The sequence below is a fragment of the Lolium rigidum genome, chromosome 6 (assembly GCF_022539505.1).
Source record: "Lolium rigidum isolate FL_2022 chromosome 6, APGP_CSIRO_Lrig_0.1, whole genome shotgun sequence".
In the NCBI taxonomy this organism is placed as follows: domain Eukaryota; kingdom Viridiplantae; phylum Streptophyta; class Magnoliopsida; order Poales; family Poaceae; genus Lolium; species Lolium rigidum.
The window spans coordinates 181,736,731-181,760,171 of NC_061513.1; the positions used below are offsets into that span (position 1 = coordinate 181,736,731).

At 41.2% G+C, this 23,441-nt stretch overlaps 1 protein-coding gene across 1 annotated transcript; it reads left to right on the plus strand.

Annotated features, from left to right (window-relative positions):
* The first annotated feature begins 17,635 nt into the window (after nt 1-17,635).
* LOC124661224 (protein NRT1/ PTR FAMILY 2.11-like) lies at nt 17,636-22,584 on the plus strand. The gene is made up of 2 exons (XM_047199087.1): nt 17,636-18,096; nt 20,608-22,584. Exons 1-2 carry the CDS (start codon nt 17,919-17,921, stop codon nt 22,242-22,244), a joined length of 1,815 nt encoding a protein of 604 aa, XP_047055043.1. The 5' UTR covers nt 17,636-17,918; the 3' UTR covers nt 22,245-22,584.
* Nucleotides 22,585-23,441: the final 857 nt, after the last annotated feature.

Consider the following 23,441-nt stretch of genomic DNA (forward strand, 5'->3'; position numbering starts at 1 on the left):
CCGGAGGCGACCATGGCGGTGTAGAGTCCTCCGGGAGATGAATCCCCTCTCCGGCGAGGTGCCGGAGGAGATCTCCGAATCCCCCGAGATGGGATCGGCGGCGGCGGCGTCTCAGTAAGGTTTTCCGTATCGTGGTTTTTCGCCTCAGGGGTTTCGCGACGGAGGCTTTAAGTAGGCGGAAGGGCAGAGTCGGGGGGCTGACGAGGGGCCCACACCACAGGGCGGCGCGGGCCCCCCCTTGTCCGCGCCGCCATGTGGTTTTGCCACCTCGTGGCCCCACTTCGTATACTCTTCGGTCTTCTGGAAGGTTCGTGGCGAAATAGGCCCCTGGGTCTTCGTTTCGTCCAATTCCGAGAATATTTTGTTACTAGGATTTCGAAACCAAAAACGAGTAGAAAACAGACAAGCGGCACTTCGGCATCTTGTTAATAGGTCAGTTCCAGAAAATGCACGAATATGACATAAAGTGTGCATAAAACATGTAGCTATCATCAATAATATGGCATAGAACATAAGAAATTATCGATACGTTGGAGACGTATCAATGATCTCCCAAAGCTTGGTGTCAAGCCAGGTGGGATCACACAACTCTTTGGGTGTACCTATTCTTCCTCGGGATTGGGCGCGGCACCATCTACATCACCCCCCCCGCTTCAGGTTACAGGCATGCGCGATGCATGCAAAATTTATAGCATGTAAAATGCATACATGAACCTTTTTTTCCTTTACCATATTTAATTCCCACATATTTGCAACATATATGATGATAATACCATGTTTTACATTGATTTATGGGGATTTACCACTGATCCCCTTTATTTGGTTTATAACTCTGCAGAATAGGAAAACCCTGTTTTCCATAATTTTCACTTTCAGAGACCTATACAGATTCAAATTGATCTGAGATTTTTGGAGCGTCATTTTTCATCGGGAGAAGCACCCTGGAGCTTTGGAGGGGGCCTGGATGGGCCTGACGCCCAAAAGAGCACAGGTGGTGTACCCAAACATGTAGGGAGCGCCAGCCATGGTCTTTCGGCTGTTGATCGTCCAATAGACCTGATTCTTTCACCCACCGACGTATTTTGACCTAAAAGCCACTATATATATGGGCCCGAAGATTTCTCGGGAGGAGAGCGCCGCACAAACACAGAAACACGAAAACGGAGGCTGCAGCAGAGAAGATTGGTGGCGGAAACTCCACCGAGATCACCGCCGAAGGGATCTCCACCTTCTCCAACGCCTTCATCATCAGCACCATGATCAAGGGAGAGTATTCCACCTTTGGACTACGGGTTTGTGGCAGTAGCTTGATATATTTCTCTCATGTTCTTCATAGTTCTTAGTGCCATATGAGCTGCCTCACATGATTATGGCCATATTTGTAATACCTATGTGGTGGATCCTTATTCTATGATATTGTGCTGTGAGATCTGATCATATTATGTGTAAGATTTATTGATAGATGCTAGCTCTGTGATGTCATCATGCTGATTCTTAATTATCTTCATGAGCAACTTCCCGTCATCAGCCATCTCAAGAACAACTTTAGCCAGGGTTTCTACTCTATTGTTGATGTCATCTACCTTTTTCTCAAGGTATTTGCTCATTAGCCAATAAGAATCAACTCCCTCATTCATGGTTTCCGCTCAAGCCTTAGAGACCTTCTCAAGAGACGCGATCTTTTCCTCAATTCGTTCATGATGCACCTTCTTATAGAGAGAAGGCATGCTCAAAGGAATCTGGAGAGAAGATCCATGGAGATTATACCTGTAGGGATTTGAAGGGAAGATTTCCTTATTTTTGGTTTGATTCTCAAGTTCCTCTTCCTTCTTCACCTAGATCTCCTTGACATGAAAGGGCTGCATATCTTTCGGAGTGTTAAAGTGAAATCAAAATTATCAAGAATCTGAGTAGGAGGAAGACAATCTCAGCAGAATCCTAATTTCCATAGGAAAATAATAGATTGAAAAGGATTATGAGAAAAAGAACGAATAATAAAGAGGCAATCAAAAGGGCATGTACCGACGCCGACATATGGTACAGGCGTTTGCACGTACCACCTGATCGTACTGCTAAAAGTGAAAATGACCGAAAGGAAGTAAAACACCATAGAGTTTAGCGACCACCCGTACGGTCGGACGGGACCGTACTGGCGACCCGTATCGATACTGAAAAGATCACAAAGTTGAGAAGCAACGGAGAGAAGTATGAAAAACTCAAATAGAACTTCAACCTGGGCTCTCAAGTCGCAAAAATATCGGCAAAAAACTTATCATCGACAAATAACTTCTTTAATGAATTATTCAGCTGTAACTAGTTGAACTTATGTAATATCACTTACCTTTTTGGCTCTGTAATGCTTGAGGCGCTGACATTAACGATCCATGATCTGGAGGTAGATTTCCCTTTTAGCTTCACCGCACCCGAGGGGTAAGTTTCCTCCACATCATATGGCCTTTGCCATTTCGATCTCAACTTTCATGCAAAAAGATTAAGACGAGAGTTGTATAACAAAACTTTATCCCATTGTTTAAACTCTCTTTTCTCAATCTTTCTATCGTGCCATCTCTTGACTTTTTCTTCAAAAAGCTTAGCACTTTGATAATCCTCACTTCTTAATTCATCTAAAGCGTGTATGTATAGTAATATTTTTTTCTCCAGCTGTCTTAAAATCATAATTTAGTCTTTTAGCTGCTCAGAAAGCCTTATGTTCTAGTTCTAAAGGCAAATGACAAGCTTTACCATAAACCATTTTATAAGGTGTAGTTCCCATTGGGTTTTTGAATGCGGTATGGTAGGCCCATGGAATCATTAAGCCTCATAGACCAATCATTCCTTTTGATACCAACTATCTTCTGAGGTGTTGATTTGATCTCTCTATATGAGAGTTCGAATTGCCACTAGTCTGTGGGTGATAAGGGGAGGTGACTCGATGAGTCACTCCATAATTATGAAGGATTTTCCCGAAATGTCCTTCCATAAAATGAGTTCTGCCGTCAGTAATTAAAATTCTAGGAACCCCAAACCTAGGAAAAATTATATCTTTTATCATTTTAATAGATGTTGCCGCATCTACATGAGCAGTTGGGATCTCTTCAAACCATTTAGTAACATAATCAATCGCGACTAAAATATGAGTTTATCCGTTTGAAGGAGGAAATCGTCCCATAAATCCATACCCCAAACATCAAAAGTTTCAAGTATAATATTGTAATTCATAGCCATTTCATGCCTTCTCCCTATGTTACTCATGCGTTGACAAGCATCACAATTCTTCACAAGTTCATTAGCATCTTTAAATAAAGTTGGCCAATAAAAATATGATTGTAGAACCTTTGCGGTCGTTCGAAATCCGGCGTGATGTCCACGGTAAGGACTTGCATGATAGGCTCTTAGAATAGGGAGCATTTCATCCTCGGGTACGCATCTTCTAATCATACCATACACTCCATTTCTATATAAATACGGTTCATCCGAAAAGTAGTGTTTCAAATCATTGAAGAATTTTCTTCTTTGATGGAGACTCATTTTGTTTGGTAGGAACCTACCTACAAGAAAATTAGCATAATCTGCAAACCAGGGATCATTAGAATTTACAACTGCAAGGCATTCACCTGGTATGGACTCATTAATAGGAACTGGATCATAGACTATGCCTTCCATGTGAGATAAATGGTCAAAAACATGGTTATATTTGCCACGCCTATCCACTATTTCCAAATCATACTATTGGAGTAGCAATACCCACCTAATCAATCGTGGCTTTGTGTCCTTCTTTGCAAGGAGGTCTCGCAAGGCCTGATGATCAGTATGTATCACTACCTTGGAGTTAATAATATAGGATCTAAATCTATCACAAGCGAAAACAATTGCAAGGAATTCTTTCTCAGTTGTGGCATAGTTCTTCTGATCATCATTAAAAAGGCGACTGGCATATTGAATAACATTCAACTTCTTACCTTCTCATTGCCCCAAGACGGCACCATTGCATAGTCGCTGGCATCACACATTATTTCAAAAGATTCTTCCCAATTAGGTGGTTGATAATAGGTGATGTTATTAAAGCTTTCTTTAGTTGCTCAAAGTACATTCATTATCAAAAGTAAATGGGACATCCTTATGAAGAAAATTGGTCAAGGGGGCAGCTATGGTAGAGAAATCTTTAAAACGCCTATAGAACCTAGCATGTACAATAAAGTTTTGTAGTCCTTTAACATCTTGCGGCTTAGGTAATTGTTCTAATGGTTCAAGTCCCGAGGTATTTATTTCAGTTCCTTTCTCAAAAACTTTATGACCAAAGACTTTACATTCTCTTACCATGAAACGGCAACCTTCCCAGTTAAGGACTAGCTTTGTTTTCCTACACTCCTACAAAACTGGGTCAAGATTGTAGAGGCACTTATCAAAATTATTGTTTACAGAACAAAATCACCCATAAGTTTTTAACAAATTTCTCAAAGATTTTTAAAACACATTCCTAAAAAGTTGTAGCAGCGCTACACAAACCAAGAGGAAGTAATCTATAAGTATAAGCACCATATGGGCATGTAAAAGTCCTTTTCTCTCGGTATTCGGGTTGAATGGGGATTTCGGTATAGCCTGAATAACCATAAAAAAAATAGAAATACAAATTACTTGAAAAGCCTTTCCAAGATTTTCTCCATTAATGGTTTTGGTTTGTGTTTCTTTTTAGTATCCTTGTTTAGCTTTCTAAAATATATGCACATACTATAACTAGTTATAGTTCGTGTGGGAATGAGACTATTTTCATCATTACCAATAATAGTTATTGCTCCATACTCCAGTATGCAATGAGCAGGACTTACCCATTCGCTATCCGAGATTTGGTAAATTATAACAGCATCAAGTAAGCGGATGACTTCATTTCTTATAACTTCTTTCATTTTCGGGTTTAATCTTTTTTTTTTTGTGTACACACAAGGTTTAGCATCGTCCTCAATGATTATCCTACGGTTGCTATTGAAGGATATATACCCTTAATATCAATAAGAGAATACCCAAAAGTTTTACGATGTTTACTGAGCACATCGAGCAAAGATTTAATTTCCATAGAAGAAATTTTACTATTAATTATAACTAGAAATTTCTTTTCCTCATCAAGAAACTCATACATCACGTCTTCAAAAAGAGGTTTTAACAATAGAGGTGGCGGTTATCCATCTCCCTTTCTTATCGGCTCTTCATATTCAGAATCCCGAAGGTCTTTTGCTTCTGGTGTATTCTTCAAAATATCATTTAATTCTTTCTTTCCTTCATCATTTGGAATTGACTTGTTGTTTGTTGAGCTTCTCTCCAATTCATTTTGAGGAATACTAAAATAGATAGCAGTCAATTCTTCAATAGTTTTTTCTTCTTTATTTCAGCCTTCTTTTCATAGGAAGCTTTTTTAGTTTTTTGAATTCAACTTTTACTTCCTCTCCTGCGATATGCAAATACATAATCTCTTTCTTGCTATCAATATTTATTCTAGTTGAAACACACAGGGGTGTTTTTAAAATAATTAGGCAAAAAGGATCCAACGGTATATCAATAATATGAAAATCAATAGGATAAACAAAAGGTTCAACTGTAACATAAGGATTACGAAGAACTCCAAGACATTTTTGATATGTTATGTCTGAAAGTACTAAAACCGTGTCAATGGGTTCAAGTCATGATCATCAAGATAATAACGACAAGATTCATAAGAATGATAAGGGAGAATATTTATGTTTGAACTCAAATCTCTTATGTCTCCGAAATCGGTTTCTCCCAATCTAAATTTAATACTTTTACACCTTTCATTTAACCTTGGGGTCTTCCTCTTATAAGTTTAGAATATTTACGGTTGATCCTCACCTCCTCATCTTCAATACATTCTGGTTCTAGAAGTGCCTTTACTATATCTATGTTGGTTTTGATCTCCCCCAAAATTTTCCATAACTTTCTAGGCTTCCTTGTCCACATTTCATCATCTTGCTTTCTTTTAGGTGGACATCATAGACTGTCATATTTATATACTTCCTCTTCAATTTTCTTCCCTTTTGGAGTTCCCTTCTTTTAAACACCTATTGTCAAAGGAGGATTCATAGTGTTTCCAATCATTAGGAAGTTGTAAATGTTTAGCATAACCCTTAATAATATGAATGATATCTTTAGGCTGAAGTTTGTTATTACCAAGCAAATCGGTAACCTTTCTAGACTACATGAACTTATTAATGGATTCTAGCTCTATTAGGGATTTTTCATTGGATTCCTTACTATCATTTGGGAGCTCATCCTTATTTATGATTTCTAATAAGTTCCAAGCCGTATCAACTCCATACCCAGTAAAAGATCCATCAGTAAGTAAATCTAACAAATATATATTTTTAAAATTAACTCAGAAAGTATGTATAATTAACCAAGGTGGGAAATCATGGTGGGGGAAATTGCTGAGAATCTCCCTGAATCTTGAGTAGCTCTCATATACACTCTCTTGCGGTAGACTTTTAAAGTTTGTGATCATCCGCCTAGCTCCCAGTGACCTGGTTTTCGGAAAAAATATCTGAAGAAATTAAATCATTTCCCTCCAATCACAAGAATTTAATATGGGGTAATCATTATACCAAGCTCGGGATTTATCGGTAAGGGTCTGACCAAAGAGTTTAAACTTAACCTCATCTTCATTAAAGATATTTAAATGGAAAGTTGCACAGACATCTTCAAAATACTCCACATGCATGTATTGATCTTCAATATCATCTCCTGCAAACATTTTGGATTGCAGTAAATATAATAGCATTGGGTTTATATCATACCCTTTTGGACTGATGAGTATATTTTTTTTTAATAAAAGAGTCAATAAGAAGGCCAAAACTCTTCACAGCTTGAAGTTGTATTTCATATTGCTAATCCCCCATGGTGTTTCACCTGAAACTCGTAAACAACTTGAGTATAACAATAAATAAATTAACAACTAAAAACAATGACCAAAAGCGCTGAGCTCCCCGACAACGACGCCAGAAAATAGCTCGATGGCTGCAACTACACAGATCAATTGTAGCTTGTTTCGAAATAAGAGTATCAAACCACGAGGAGCTACTAGTAAAGGTCTTAATGTCCCTTGTTGCTACTTATCTAAGTTTACTTAAAAGTTGTCTTAAATCCCAAATGAGGTGTTGGTTTTGAATGAGTTTTGTGGTTTGGTTTATGAAACAAATAACTGAAATAGAAAAGCACGGTTACAATGGATTAAGTTTGAACTTTAATAAGGCTAAAATATTCTCAGGGTTGTTGGTTCCACCACTAGCATTAATTAAGAACACAAACTAGATAATCTATATCTTTATTCTCGATGTATGTGGGAAAGGCTCAATGATATGATGCGTAACGCATCCCTCCTATGTGCACCGCTCACGGTATGTCACTTCCCGCCGTATAAACTATCATACTTTCGAATGTAGTTTCCTCTCATGACATAAGGCAAATATTACATGGTCGACTTCATGTAATATCACGAGAGAAAACTAACACATAGTCATAATACATATCTATAAAGCATCTCCATTCATATTGAAATATTGCTAGGGTTTATCCATCTTCCCCAAGAATGAGGTGAACTACTCACACATGGAAACAATCAAGAACATCATCATAATACTACGAATGGAATAAGGGTAGCGATGTGAATTCAAGTACACATCCACTATAACAGTGGAGATTACAACCGAATCGGGTGAAAGGGATGGAGATGGTGATGGTGCAACGGTTGATGATGAAGGGGATGATGTTTTGTTCTCCTATGATCCTGGTAGCAACTTGGATGCTGCCTCTTCTTGTTAGAACGGTGTTCTGGTGATTTTGGTTCCTCGAGGTTTTGGATCTCAGATCCGTCTGCGGGAAGTGAGAGTATTTGATGAGGCGGTCCTCCTGACAAGACATACGGGCGAATGGTACGGGCGGGCTCCCTCCCGTACCGATGTCCGCTATACTCACTGGAACTTCTCCTCGCATTCTCCTTTGGCCCAGGTACGTGTTAAGTGCTTAAATGATTTTTATCACGTCAAAATACCATAAAATTATAGTTTTTGTTGATATTCTATCATTGTTTTATTATTCCGAGATCCTGGTGAGACAAACAGAAAAGGTGCGAGGGAGCGCATTAAAATGCGAAAATCCTATCCCTACACAGGGTTATTTGTATAAAATGAAGGAGTAAAAACACTCTAAAAATGCACTCATCACACCCACTTTTGTGAGACCAAATATGGGATAGCCAATGACATGTTCCCACCTGGATATGAGGAGGAAACTTTACCAAGAAGGACCATTCACCCAATTTCTTGATCTGCCATGGCCAATTGGTCTTGTAGATGTTTGCAAAGTCCTTAGCTAAATCCTCCTTACTTAGGGCATCTCCAGCGGCGCGACGCAAACGGTCATTGAGCGACCGTTTTCGTCCGCCGTGACCGGAAATGTGTCTGGGGCCTGTTCCAGCGGGGCGACGCAAAGTGACCGGGCCGTCCGCGGAGACGCAAACCTGGCCCAAATATGCGCCTCGGATGCATCTCTGCGGACGTCCGGAAACGTCCGCTCGCGTCTGGCGGACGTTTGGGCGGGCCCGCCTGGCAGCGACCCTGCGTCGATGCGTCTTCTCAAACGCGCCAGCGACTGCAAAGCTGCGTTGCTTCGGCACTCTGCCCCACGTTAATGGCGACGATGCCTCGGCTGCCGAGCGGCCACCCACCTCCGCCAACCACGTTAATGGCGACGCCACGCGTCCCGCGGCCACCGCATGCCGCCGGCCTATATAAAGGGGGCGCGCGTTCTTCTTCCTCATCCACTCCTCCAAAGAAACCCTAGCCGCCACAAAGCTCGAGCGTAGCGCCGTCTAGGTGTTCCTGCGACGCAGCCAAGCCCGCGAGGAAGTCCATGGCCGGTCCTGGTGGCCGGCGAGGCGGTCGAGGCCGCGGCCCTGGGCGCCCCCGTGGCCGGGGCAGGGCCGCCGTGGTGGAGCAGCTACGGCCCCACGCTCGCCGTCGCCTGCGCCCTCCTCGTCCTCGTAGGAGGAGCGCTGCTTCGAGTTCCTCCTCCGCATCGACGACGACCCACTCGCCATCAAGCGGCTACCAGACAAGTTCGCCGAGTTCGTCGACGGCATCGAGCCGGCGCACTTGCAGCTACGGGAGGCCAGCTGCAACTTCTGCCGCTGGACCGTGGAGGTCATGTTCGACGGGCAGGGCAAGATGTACCTGCACACGGGGTGGGACAAGTTCGCCCGTGACCTCGACCTCGAGCCCGGCTGCCAGCTCGCCTTCCTCTACGAGGGGGACGGCGAGATGATCGTCAAGGTGTTCGACGACACAGCCTGCCGCAGGCACTACCACACCGACGACTCCGGCTTCGACACCGATAGTTAGAACGTTGAGTGTTCTTTCTTTGCAGCGAATCTGGCTACGGGCCAAACGAAGCCAGTAGTCGAGGTCTCTGGAAGTTCGCTTCATCGGTAGAACCAACAAGGGCACCATCTTCTCCCGCTGGATTTTCCAGTTTGGGTGACTGGGTGCCGTTGAATGTTCTTTCTTGGCAGCGAACATACGGAAATCAACACAACTGGCTTCTTTTTTTAAATTTTATATTTGTGTCAACCATGGTTCAAACTATGTGTTAGTTTGTATAAACCATGTTCCAAAATATGTGTTAGTTTGTGTAAAATCATGTTTTAAAATGTTATATTTGAAACTATGTTTAAATGGAGAAGAGGAAAAAAAGGAAAAAAAAATTAAATGCGTCGCCCCGCTGGAGCAGACCCCAGACGCAAACGGACGCGCGGACAAAAACGATTATTTTTGCGTCCGCAGCGCGACGCAAATGGACGCTCGCGGACATTAAAATGCGTCGCGCCCCCGCTGGAGATGCCCTTATGCTCCCTTCATCTACGGCCACAACCCCACAGCTAGTGGAAGCCACATGATTTACCTGTATGATAGGAGCCTCAATGTGATAGAACCCTAGACCCGTAGGAGCACTGACAATATATCTAGCCACTTGATGGGGCCTCTTGAGAACATGGCAATCCCCCACCGAGTGATTGGTAGCTTTACAAATGAAAAGAGCTGTTGCTTGGTACAAGAAATTTTTTTCACATGCCTAGGCTCCCCACAGCAAGAGCATATAGCATCAACATAGTTGATTTTTTTTATTTTTTTTGCGAGAAACATAGTTGATTTTTTTAATGCTGTATAATTTTCAGAAACTACAGTTTTCTTGGAATACTTCAAAAATACGGAGCTACCAAATGGGGTGAACTCTTTTGTGACCATATCATGTGAACACATTTCGAGAAATCAACGAAAAATCCATTGGAAAAAAAAACAGTTACGTCCGTGCATTTTCCGTGCACGTGGAATAACCGTGACTAGAGAAACAGAAATGAGTAGCAACATATAGCTAGCCTTGACGCGTGAAATCTGAAGTCCGAATGGAACGACGAAGACGTAAATCGTCCTATATGTATCGACATACATCTGATCGGGGTCCATGTGGTATGTACTTATGTGGCTCTCGGTCGCATATATGCATGTGCACCGCAGCACCGACCGTGTGAAATCATTGCTAGCTTGGTTTGCCAGTTCCCATGAGGCCATGAGAGCAGGTTCTGCCTCACGCGGAACAGTCCAATTTATAGTTGCAGTCACTGAAACGGCACGCTTGATTTGCCAGTTGCCACCGCATGTTCCAATTCTTGCTTTCCCACTGGCTCGTCGTCTTGCACAGCCCAACGCTTGATCACTACTTTTTTAGTAGAAATGTAGAAATTGTCTGCAACAATATACTCGTTTCGTTAATCGACTATTGCTTTTGGCAGTAGATTTTACTTGTACCAGGAATCAGCCGCCTCTCGACATTTCTATTACCATGAACCTCCTTTGTGTTCATCTTAACGAAACATTGTTCATCTTAATGAAACTTTGTTCATCTTAATTTTAGAACCTAGCCAAGTATTTTGTCAATATCTTAACCAACACTTTTGCAAAAAAAAAAAAAATCATAACCAACACTTTGCATGCGAGCGGACTTTTTTGAACTAAGGTACAAGCAATCCACTTACAAAACTTGGCCAAAAAAAATCAGAATAAATAGCGCTACAAAAAAATCAGAATAAAAAAACGTATCCAAGGGTTATGCTTTTCATTTGTACGTGACATTAAATTTTTATTAGCTGAGCCCACAATTATTAAAACTGTGGAACCAAGAGACACCGCAGATTTCTGAATGGAGCATACATCATTTCGTAAGTCTGAGCTTGAATTAGAAAAACCATTACCTGCACTAATCTAGGAACATGCAGATTATAACAAGAAATTGGAGTTTGGATAATAAGACACCTAGTCATATACAATCAAACAAATTAGCCCATCACATGAGTAACTTTGGATTAATTCAATGACTTACCAGTTGTGGGATGGTAGTATAATATGGGAGAGAAATAGCCGATTATTGGTAAATAATGGGATATAACAAAACTAAAAGAATAATCAGTCTTACATTTTTATTTAAATTAGCATTGGTGCATAAACAATCCAATAGATTCCAAGATTTTTTTTATATTATCAATGATACCATTTTGCAGCGCCTTTTTTATAAAGAGTTGACTAATTTATTTCGGAGTGGCATGCTAAAAATTTATATCCAAATTTCATCACATCCTGTTGAACTGTTTTTCTTCTTTTCATTAAGAGATAATACATTAGCTATGCTACTACTAACACCGGTACTTATATTAATAATAATATTAGTTACCAAAAAATATGGTTAAAGTAATTCTTTTAGAAATGTATCGATGGAAATGTTGCATATTTGACATTTATGGTGTAAGTGTAGCAGATGTGCATATCTAAGAAAACCGTAGGTACTTATACTTTCAAATCACTAAAGATGACGCCCTAGCGAGGGCCACTGTGCTAGTTACCTTACAATATTATATGGGTAAATTTCAACTTTATTGATGTACCGAACACAGATATATTATGGAGGGCTGATTCTGATCATTCACCAATTCTCATTGACTCGGGGGTGAAGGTACACCTGGGTAATAAATCAAAATTCTCTTTTGAATTACATTGGTTGATATAAGAGGGTTTTTTTGAGATGATAAAAAGAGAGTGGCATCGGTGGTGATGGGGATAAATCCCATGGATATATGGTTAAATAAATTAAGGCATGTTAGAAAGTTCCTTAAGGGTTGGGCAAAAAATCAAAGTGGGAAATATAAGCAAGAGAAAGAGAGACTTCTATCCATCATTGATCATTTTGATTTAAAGGCGGAAATAACTCCTTTGAGTGTGGGTGAAAGAGAAGAGTTCAAAAAAGCGAACGAGAGTTTTAACAAGTTGAGAAGGGAGGAAGAGTCTAACTGGGCTCAAAGAGCGAAAGTTAAACATATTCAAGAAGGGGGGGAATAATACGAGATACTTCCATTTGATTGCAAATGGTAAGCATCGGAAAAAGAAAATCTTTCAGTTAGAACAGCAAGAAGGAACAATCGTTGGGGAGGATAATCTTAAGGTCTATATCACTGAATTCTATAAAAAAATATTTGGGGCACCGGCTCTAAGTAATTTCTCTTTAGTGGAAGAGATGGTTCATGGCATTCCGCAGATTTCATCGATTGAAAATGAGATTTTAATAGCTCCTTTTACCGAAGAGGAGGTCTTTGAGGCAATCTCATAGATGAAACACAATAAAGCTCCTGGACCAGATGGGTTTCCGGCAGAGTTTTACCAACAATTTTGGGAAGTAATAAAGTTTGACTTAATGGCGCTATTTAATCAGTTGAGTGGAGGGGATTTGCCCCTTTACAAACTAAATTTTGGCGTAATTACATTACTACCCAAGAAAGAGGATGCGATACATATACAACAATATAGACCTATTTGCCTCCTCAACGTTTGTTTCAAGATATTTACCAAGGTAGGAACCAATCGAATAACGAGGATTGCCCCAAAGGTCATTAAACCAACACAAACAACTTTTATGCCGGGTCGCAATATTTTGGAAGGGGTGGTCATTCTTCATGAAATGATTCATGAGCTACAATGCAAGAAATTAGATGGGGTGTTGTTTAAGATTGATTTTGAAAAAGCATATGATAAAGTAAAGTAGTCCATTCTACAACAAACTTTGAGGATGGAGGGTTTCGCCGCAGAATGGTGTAATTTAGTGCAGCAATTCGTGCAGGGGAGAATGTGGGGGTCAAGGTAAATGATGATATTGGTCATTATTTTCAAACAAAGAAAGGGTTGCGGCAAGGGGATCCTTTGTCCCCGATGCTTTTTAACATTGTAGTTGATATGCTTGCCATCTTAATTGGACGAGCCAAGGATGATGGTCAAATTGGGGGGCTAATTCCTCATCTTGTTGAGGGTGACATCTCTATATTACAATATGCCGATGATACGATCCTTTTTTGGAACATAACCTCCTTAAAGCAGTTAATATGAAATTGATTTTATGCATCTTTGAAGAACTTTCGGGACTTAAAATTAATTTTCACAAAAGTGAGCTTTCCTGTTTTGGTAAGGCAAAAGAGGAGGTGGAACAGTATATGCAGATCTTTGGATGTGATGTTGGAACCCTTCCCTTTAGGTACTTAGGTATTCCTATACATTACAGGAAGCTCAGAAACTTGGATTGGTATCTGGTTGAGACACGGTTTGAAAAGAAATTGGGTTGCTGGAAAGGAAAATTACTATCTTATGGAGATAGACTTGTACTTATTAATTCAATTTTAACCAGCTTACATATGTTCATGTTATCCTTTCTAGAGATACCTGTTGCGATAAGGAAAAGATTGGATTTCTATAGATCTAGGTTTTTCTGGCAGTCTGATGAGAATAAGAGAAAATATAGGCTCACAAAATGGAATATTTTTGTCGACCTAAAGATCAAGGAGGCTTAGGTATCGAGGTACTCGAACTCAAAAACAAATGTTTACTGAGCAAATGGCTCTTTAAGATGCTTAATGAGGACGGGGTGTGGCAGGAGCTTCTACATAATAAATACTTGAGACAGAAAACCTTATCATCCCCTTTTGGAAGGGATTGATGGGGGTGAAGGATGAGTTTTTTTCGAGAGGTTCATTCAAGATCGGCGATGGAATGAATACCCGATTCTGGGAAGATACTTGGTTCGGGGATACCCCTTTGGCGCAGCAATATCCGTCATTATATAATATTGTGCATCACAAAAATGTAACGGTATCTTATGTGTTAACTCAAACCCCGCTGAATTAGTTTTAGATGGGCTTTGTTGGGGAACAAATCGACGTTATGGTTACAGTTATGCCAAAAATTAATGAGGGTACAACTAAATGATGAAAAAGATCTTTTTGTGTGGAGCCTCACATCAAATGGTTTGTTTACAGTAAAGTCTATGTATGAGGATCTTATGAGTGACCACACCTATTTTTGCGAAAATATCTATGGAAAGTCAAAGTTCCCTTAAAGATTAAAATCTTCATGTGGTTTCTAAGTAACAAGGTTTTGTTAACTAAAGATAATTTAGCTAAACGAAATTGGAATGGATGTACGAAATGTGTATTTTGTGGTGAGCAGGAAACCATTGAACATCTGTTTATTGATTGTCCTTTATCTAAACTTCTTTGGCGCACTGTTAATTTCACTTTTAATATTCCACCTCCAGCCAATATAACAAATATGTTTGGAAATTGGTTAAATGGAGTAGATAGAAAATCTAAGGCTTTCATCCGTATTGGGGTGTCTGATTATGTTGGTCTATTTGGAGGGTAAGAAATGATATTATGTTTAACAAAAAATATTCTTTTCATTTCCTGCAGGTTATCTGTATGATGTCACACTGGGTCCAGCATCGAGCAATGGGCACTCCTTTCGCAGGAGGGATTGCGGGATGCTATGGCTACAGGATTCACATGGCTCCAGACGGCCGCTCAGGGTATCTTGTGCCAGGCTGGCTGGTGGCATACTAGGAGGTTGCAGTCATGAGTAGTGATGCCATGTTCTTTTTATTTTGCTGGTTGATTCTTGTATCGACTGTAGGCGATGACTAAGTTGTAAGAACTGATTTTATGAGACTTCTTAATAAAAGGCCGTGTGCATCATCATGATGCAGAAGCCGGGGTTTTATCCCCATTTCGAAAAAAATGTATAATTGTTTGTTAATTCTTTTTTACATTTCAAAATATGTTTTTTGTCCTAGAGAGAGCCTATGCACCTAGGAGCCGAATTGAATTTCCGTCACCTACTCTTTTCTCTTTATTTTTTTTATGTCCATAGTTTATACAAAACCATCTAACATCAAGTTACCTATTTTTCTTATGTTTTTTCATCCTAGATATTACATATAAACGTGGCTAATCGCCTTGACATCCCTAATAAAAGTTTGGTTGAAGTACGTGTTGGAGCAGGTGGCATGGTCGGCACCTTCGCGCACAAGACATAGACGGATGGCCGGGGAGGGGTGGAAGAACTACATCTACAACGCAGATGTACATCTTGAGCAAGATGTGGTCATTTGTATTATTATTATCATTATTATTAAAAGCTTTGTATTGTAGATTACATAAAAATGATAAAATTGTGACAAATTTATAGTGAATATGGCATATTTCAACACTATATAATTTGTCACAGTTTATCATTTTCATGTAGGCTATAATATAATAAGTTCATATTGATATTATACATGTTTGTAGTATACATCATTGGCTACCTCTATGATTTTGTTTTCAGATTTTTTTGTAACTTTAAAATATTGTTTTTAATGTTTGAGAATAAAGACATGTATGTAGCCCGGTCTCCATTTGTCCACTCGTGTAGCTTGTCGTGATTTACTATTAGGAGACTGACTCCAAAATTAGATTTCATGGCTAGGAAATATCTGAACAAAATCTAGCTACAATATTGTATGCCACAAGGACGATACCATCTCCAAGGCAATGGAAATATCTCAACCAAATGTGACACTGAGGTGAGGCATATTCGGGCCTCCACTTGCGACATTTGGAATGCTTTCCTAAGGTGGTTGGCGATGGTCCAATTGTCGCAAGGAAACTACAAATTTCACTAGAATCTACATGAGAATGCAAATTATTAGTGTATTCTATGTTCAAAGCTTAGAAATGATATTTAGCACGCAGGTGCATAATACTTATTTTTTATCCAAGGAATTTTTACGTTGTTTCATTGAGAAATTATGTTTGGAATACAAATTATTACGTTCATATAGACCTACAATAAAAAAAAAGTCTACATAAGAACACAATATATGAGTCAGAATGGTGTAAAAAATATAAATTTACGTATTTTAGATCATATTTATTAAGTCACGAAAAAAATTATATCATATTTAATTTTTCTTCTGTTTGTCTCGAATTATGAAGTAAGAAAAAAATTTACATGACGTAAAAATCATACACGGTTGCGAAAAAACAGAGTGGGCGTAGAATGACTATTTTACTCCATGTGAGTCAAATAGCACGCCCCATGCAGAGCATTAGTATGCATAATCTAATTGGTCAGTTGGTAATTAAGGAAAAAACTGAAAACGAAGGTGCTTCTCAAATACTCTCTATTTGGAAATGTAAGATGTTTCGGCCCTTTCTTTGGTTCACTCACTTTTTTTATATCTAGTCTATTTTTAATATGTAGGTTCACTCACGTTAGTTTGTATCTAGGCTACTTTATAAACACCTAAAACATTTTACATTTCCAAACAGAAAGAGTACAAAATTATCCATGTAGTACTTTTAAAATGGTGTCAATTTTGTTAAGGATAACCTTGCAAAACAAAACTAGCAAGAAAGCATACAGTGTTGTTTTCCCTATCTGAATTTGACAGGGCTTATGAGATAATGTGCTAATATTTACAGCGTCAAATTTATATAGTGAAAATAAATACGAAAAGTGTCATTGGCTCATGGGCACCAGTGTTCCTGCTATTTAAAAAAAATCGAAAATCATACATATTTGTTTTAAAAAAATCTGAAAATAAATATAGACATAATAAATGATGTAACCTACAAGCGTGTAAAATTTTAATATGAAATTCTTTATATTGTAGACTACATAAAAAAGACAAAATCTGTTGAAATTTGGAGATTTGAAATATGCATACCCAGATCCGCACATTTGTTATTTTTGTGTAGCCCAGAATTTTTTGTATTTGAAATTGAAATTTTGCACGTTTATGGGACAATTCATTGGCTACACCATGGTTTTTTTCTAATTTTTTTGAAACTCACAAATGTGATTTTTATTTTTTCTAAAATAGCAGGAGCACTGGTGCCCAGGAGCACCAAATCTCTGTCCAAATAAATATGTTAATATGAATCTAGCAAAACGAAATTGGTGCTATACTTGTTCCTATATTTTTCCATACGCTTCATCAAATTTCAAATCATTTTCCTTAGAACGAACTTTAAACTTCCATTAATTGGAGCTCTCCATTAATTTGGAACCGAAAGAGTACGCCTATTGTTCGTGACACTTCCACAATAAAAACCGAGAGCCCTCCTCAATCATTTGCTGCCTCCAGCTATAGACTGCACTACGAATGGTGACTTGATAAAACCAGATCGGTCGTGGACTACTCGTCTCTCACCGTGTCTCAAACGCGGTAGCTGTTGCTTTCTGCAATATCTCTGTAGAGGTACAGCAGGCACGTTCCATTGAGAGAGTGAGTGAGAGAGAGAAACTTTGCTAGCTTCTCTGCATGTTCCATCTCACACACACACACTCGAGCTGCTAAGCATCTTGGAAGCAAGATCCCATGCCTTGACTCTCGCTGGTCTACAGGCTTATTTATACGCCCTGCCTCTTCTCCTCTGTTTCCTGCACTGCCGCAGCAGCATACACAGTTCTTACCTAGCGGCACCGGTCTATTGCATTATTGTTGAGATGGAGGCCGCCAAGCCTCAGCAACAGCGGGAGGACGAGCAGGAGCAGGAGCGCAAGGTCGGCATGGAGAAGACGGTGAAGGTCTTGTCCTCCGAGGAAGAAGCCGACTCGCCATGGTCGGACGCCGATGAGCCCGTCCAGAACCACCGTGGATGGAAGGCCATGCCATACGTCATAGGTGCCAGCTCCATCTACCTGCCTTTCTTTGTTTAATTTTCACCTGCGAGTACCATGCACACATACTACTCTGGTCACTGCATCGAGTGAGAATACACACGCCGCATACGAGATACAACCCAAATAATTATGCATATATATAGGTGAACCACAGTAGCACTGTAGCAGCAGTAATCTTCCTAGCAATATTCATCCATGCATGTTAATTTAATCCTGCTGAGAGTTGCTATTGTTTTTGTTTGTACCGAGTCTCAAAAAAGCAAACCGTAAAGGAGAAGTAGGAACGGATGGTGACAATATTTCCAGTTGGTTGCCTGCATGTGACATGCCGTGCCATGCCATAACATGTGAACCTCTTGCTCCACTATTACGACGAGTGTCCACAAATCAATCCAAATCAGCAGGACATGTGTGTGACCATTCAAAAAAAATGAAAATGAAAAATGAAAAAGAAGGCAGCCCATGTGTGTGTGGGTTGCATCCAAGTCCAGGAAAGCTGGTACGTGCCCATGCCATGTATAACCCCTTCTCATTCTTGACAACTTTTTTTAAAAAGGAAGCAAGAGGACTTCTGTGATTTTTCTTGATTTTTCATAAGAAATTACAAAAGAAAGAAGAGGAAACGAAAAAAAACATTAAGAAACAGCTAGTTGTAGTTCTGCATCCAATCCTTGAATGTGCTCAATGTCTTGCTTCTCGCCCTATGCATAGCACAGGCCAGTTCTTCTTTAATTTTCTGCTTGCATCTAAAGAGATTAGCCCTCCTACCTTTGAAAATATGGTCATTTCTAGTAATCCAAAATGCCCAAATAGGACGAGCTGTGCAATTATCCTTCTTGCTCTCTTTTAGAAAAGGAGGGAGCACCCTCGGTGGTAGCTTCTTTCCCACATAGTTGCACGGATGATGCATAAAGTATTTTTTGCATTTAAAAAATAAAGAGTGCTTTTATTATCTCGAAACATCGCAATAAGGTGATACACATGTTCTTTGCAAAAATTATTCATTACAAAACATATGCTCCAAACTACAAGATATTGCGGCTTTACGGGAAAAAAATATCACATTTTCTAAAATCGAGATGGTAAAAAAAGATCTACCATAAAAACAGCCTAGGATAACTAGCTGTCACCAACAATTTCGGATTCATTCTTGGTTTTCCTTTGTGCAACAACTTTTTTTTGACAACACAACTTTGTTTCCTTTTTATCTTTACATGGTGCTCTAAGCTCCTTTAGAAAAAAAATACCTTTATGTGGTGGCAACTAACACCTTTTTATCTTCTTTGGCACGTCTTTTTTTCTTGGTTACTCACTTGGCTCCAATATTGATGGCATTTAAGATTCTGCACGATTCTAACCAGCAACTTTCACAAAAATGTAAGTACCAAAAATATATAAGATATTTTTTCTGGAAAATCTAATGGTATAAATTTATCTAACATACTTAAATAGTTAGTCCTTAATTAGTGTCCAAAGGTTTTGTTGTACCATTTCTAGAGAGCAATGCATTTTGAAACATAGAAAGATAATAATGTATACGCAAATACGAATTGTACGTGCTGAATATTTCTCCTCAGAACCAAGTGTCTAGGGGAAATATCTAGTGATACCAACCCCTAAATGATACCATGATACCATTTATCAACATGTTAGTGTTCACAACATGTGTTTTTATAATCCCTATATTTTTTAGAACAAAAATAAAAAAACACATTGAGAAACAAAAAGAGAAATTGGCGTGTGATAGTGTTATTTGTGGTTTTGTCTTATTGACATTATTCATGTTGGATTTTTGTTTTTTCTTCTCTGTTTGTGTTTCGAACTTGGTTCTGAAAATTTAGGAGTTATATAAACACACATATTATGAATACTCTCACAATTATTTTTGGACTTTTTAGAAATTTGGAATTTTAACTTTGAGAACCGGTACCATGATATCATTTAGTGGCTGGTATCACTAGATATGTGCTCATCTGAATATTCATATATCTTTTGGCGTGTCGATTAAGGAGAAATCCATAGCGAAAAGTTTTTCCAATCTTGCCCCTCATTAATCGCCCCCACCGCTCTAAAATCTGAACCCATCCGCTTCCACGCCTCAGCCTTGCCACCGAGCCTCCAGGTCGCAGTGCCCAGTCACATCGTCGCCTCGCCCATCCCATCGCGTTGCATCGCGTTGTCCCCAGGCCCCATCGTCGTCCCAGATTCGCCACCTCGAGCCCTCCACGTAGCACCAGCGCTCGTCGGCCTCGAGCACGGTTGTTATATCGATACATGTAAATTTATTGAATATTCTAATTATCTGAGATGGTTTATCATTTTCTTTTTCCTGAATCGTCAGTGGGGAGTTTCGGGCTTTCGGCTATATATATATCATCATAAGAGCAATACTTGTACCAATTCGGCAAATTGATAATGGGACTTTTCTATGTCAGATATAATGTCGGGGTTGTAATTTAAGTATATCGTGTGGCGAGTTGTCTAAACGAAATGAATGAATTTGTTGGTGTAGGGAACGAGACGTTCGAAAAGCTGGGGACGATCGGCACACTGTCGAACATGTTGGTATACCTGACGACGGTGTACCACGTACCGAGCGTGAGCGCCGCCACCCTCCTCAACATCTTCTCCGGCACCAGCAACCTCGCCACTGTCGCCGGCGCCTTCGTCAGCGACACCTACCTCGGCCGCTACAACACCCTCGCAGCCGCCACCATTTCCTCCTTCGTCGGCTTGGTCATCCTCACCCTCACCGCTGCCTTCCACTCCCTACACCCTCCAAGCTGCAACCCCAAAGCAGGGGAGCAATGCCAGGGGCCCTCGGGCGGCCAGCTGGCGGTGCTGCTCGCATCCTTCTTCTTTCTCGTCGTTGGAGCCGGCGGCATCCGGCCGTGCAACCTGGCGTTCGGGGCTGACCAGTTCAACCCGCGCACCGCAGATGGCCGCCGCGGCATCGCCAGCTTCTTCAACTGGTACTATTTCACCTTCACCGTCGCCATGATGTTGTCCGCCACCGTCATCATCTACCTCCAGAGCAACGTCAACTGGGCGCTCGGCCTCGCCGTGCCCGCCACGCTCATGGGCCTATCCTGCGCCGTCTTCTTCATGGGAACCCGCTTCTATGTCCGCGTCCGCCCCGAGGGCAGCCCGTTCACCAGCTTCGCACATGTCCTCGTCGCCTCCGTTCGCAAGCGCCGCCTCCCGTTACCCGATGAAACGTCCTCGCACCTGTTCGACCCGCCGCACCGGAGCAAGCTCGTCTCGAAGCTGGCCTACACCGACCAGTTCACGTGCCTCGACAGGGCGGCCGTGCAGGGCCCTGAGGACGAGCTCCATGCCGACGGGAAGACGGCGGTGGACCCGTGGCGGCTGTGCACGCTGCAGCAGGTGGAGGAGGTGAAGTGCCTAGCGCGCATCATCCCAGTGTGGTCGTCAGGTATTGTCTACTTCGTGGTGCTCACCCAGCTCGGCACCTACACCGTGCTCCAGGCGGCGCAGACCGACCGCCGCCTCGGGCGCTCGGGCTTCGAGATCCCGCAGGGCTCCTTCGTCGTGTTCAACATGCTCACCCTCACGCTCTGGATCCCGGTGTACGACCGGCTGCTGGTGCCGGCACTGCGGCGTATCACCGGGCGCGAGGGTGGGATCACCCTTCTCCAGCGCATCGGCGTCGGGCTCGCGCTCTCCGTCGCCACAATGGCGGTGGCTGCGGCGGTGGAGCACGAGCGGCGCCGGAGATCGGCGCCGATGTCGTGCTTCTGGCTGGTGCCACAGCAGGTGGTTGCGGGCTTCTCGGAGGCGTTCAGCGGCATCGGGCAGACCGAGTTCTACTACAGGCAGTTCCCTGAGAACATGCGGAGCGTCGCCGGGGCGCTCTATTTCCTGGGGTTTGCGCTGGCGAGCTACGCCAGTGGGCTCATGGTGATGGTGGTGCACCGGACTACGAGCTGGCTGGCCGAGGACCTGGACGAAGGCAGGGTTGACCTGTTCTACTTCATCACGGGCGCCATCGCGGCAGTAAACCTCGTCTACTTTGTTGCGTGTGCACGGTGGTACAGGTTCAAGAAATCGGACCAAGACGCCGACGGCGTCGAGCTCGACGATGACAGCCTCAGGAAGAAGGATTCTGCGAGTGCAGTATCGGTATAAATTGGTTGGATTTTGGCCGTGCCATCGTGGGGATGCATGCATTCTGAGATCAATAATGCTACTTCTAGGGATGGATCTGGAAGATTTGGCTGAAACTGTCGTGCTCGTTTTCTCCAATCGCACGATTCCACGATCTGTCCGTAAGATTACTCCGTAAACTAATTCCATAAGTGTACCATTGTTGTTCTGAGATTAGTAGAGCAATAGTTGGGATACTAGAAGGACCCTGAGCACGTTGTTGTGCACGCTATTGCATGCGGCATAATGATTTCTAAAAGTTGTTAAACAAAAATCATAAAACACTGGTAGAGGAAAATAACTCCGCCGAACATTGGCATCAACAAATCATCAAGGAGCAGGTCGACGCACATGAGACACATCTAAGACCATAGGCGAACCATCTGCCAACAACTCTGCTAGTTTGCTATCACATAGAGAACAGAACGAAGCCCCATCAGAGATCGATGGATGATAAACCTCAACATGGGGATGCTAGCATAGGCCAGTAAGTGCAAAATGATAATAATTTTTTTTGGAAAAGAATGAAGTCATAACATGTCCAATTTCGTCGATGGTAATTGGAAGTGTACAGTGAGGTTGCTAGGTTTTATCCTCATATTGTCATAAATAAATGGTTTGTCGTAGAACAACATTCTAATTGGTAGATAGGTTTATTTCTAAAGAATATTGAATTCCTTCTTTCTAATCTCCTTGTCTGTAGATTCTCCATCCGAAGCTCTGGCTATTCATCTTCGGCCTCTATCATGGCTGCAAATCTGCATGATCACATATGAATCCACCCAATCATCTCACATCAAAGGTAGTTCAAGAAGTGGTCAGGAGAAAATGCTATCAAGTCTGAAGTCCATAGCATGACAGCGATGTTGTGATCTCATACCTAGCCAGCTCAGGGGTTGTAAACTAAAAACACAGTTGTCAAATGAAATATTAACTCATGAGGTGACTTTTTTATCTATTTTATCTGAGACATGGCATGAACACATTGTCAATTCTAGAAAAAGCCTACATTAGTTACGTGCCATTAGAACAACTGCGCTCGGAAGAAAAAAGGGCCACTCTAGATTCAATACCTAGGCATATTTTTTCATGTAAAAAAGTTTATATACATATTTATTGAAATGAATAAATGAAATTGAGTAGGATACTCTAAACTTGTCGTCCATAAAAGAAAATATA

What these genes read in the sequence shown, in the direction of transcription:
- LOC124661224 (XM_047199087.1), top strand. Translation starts at nt 17,919, where the DNA reads ATGGAGGCCGCCAAGCCTCAGCAACAGCGGGAGGACGAGCAGGAGCAG. An exon ending in GGCCATGCCATACGTCATAG is followed by an intron (nt 18,097 to 20,607) that starts GTGCCAGCTCCA and finishes TTGTTGGTGTAG; the next exon opens with GGAACGAGACGTTCGAAAAG.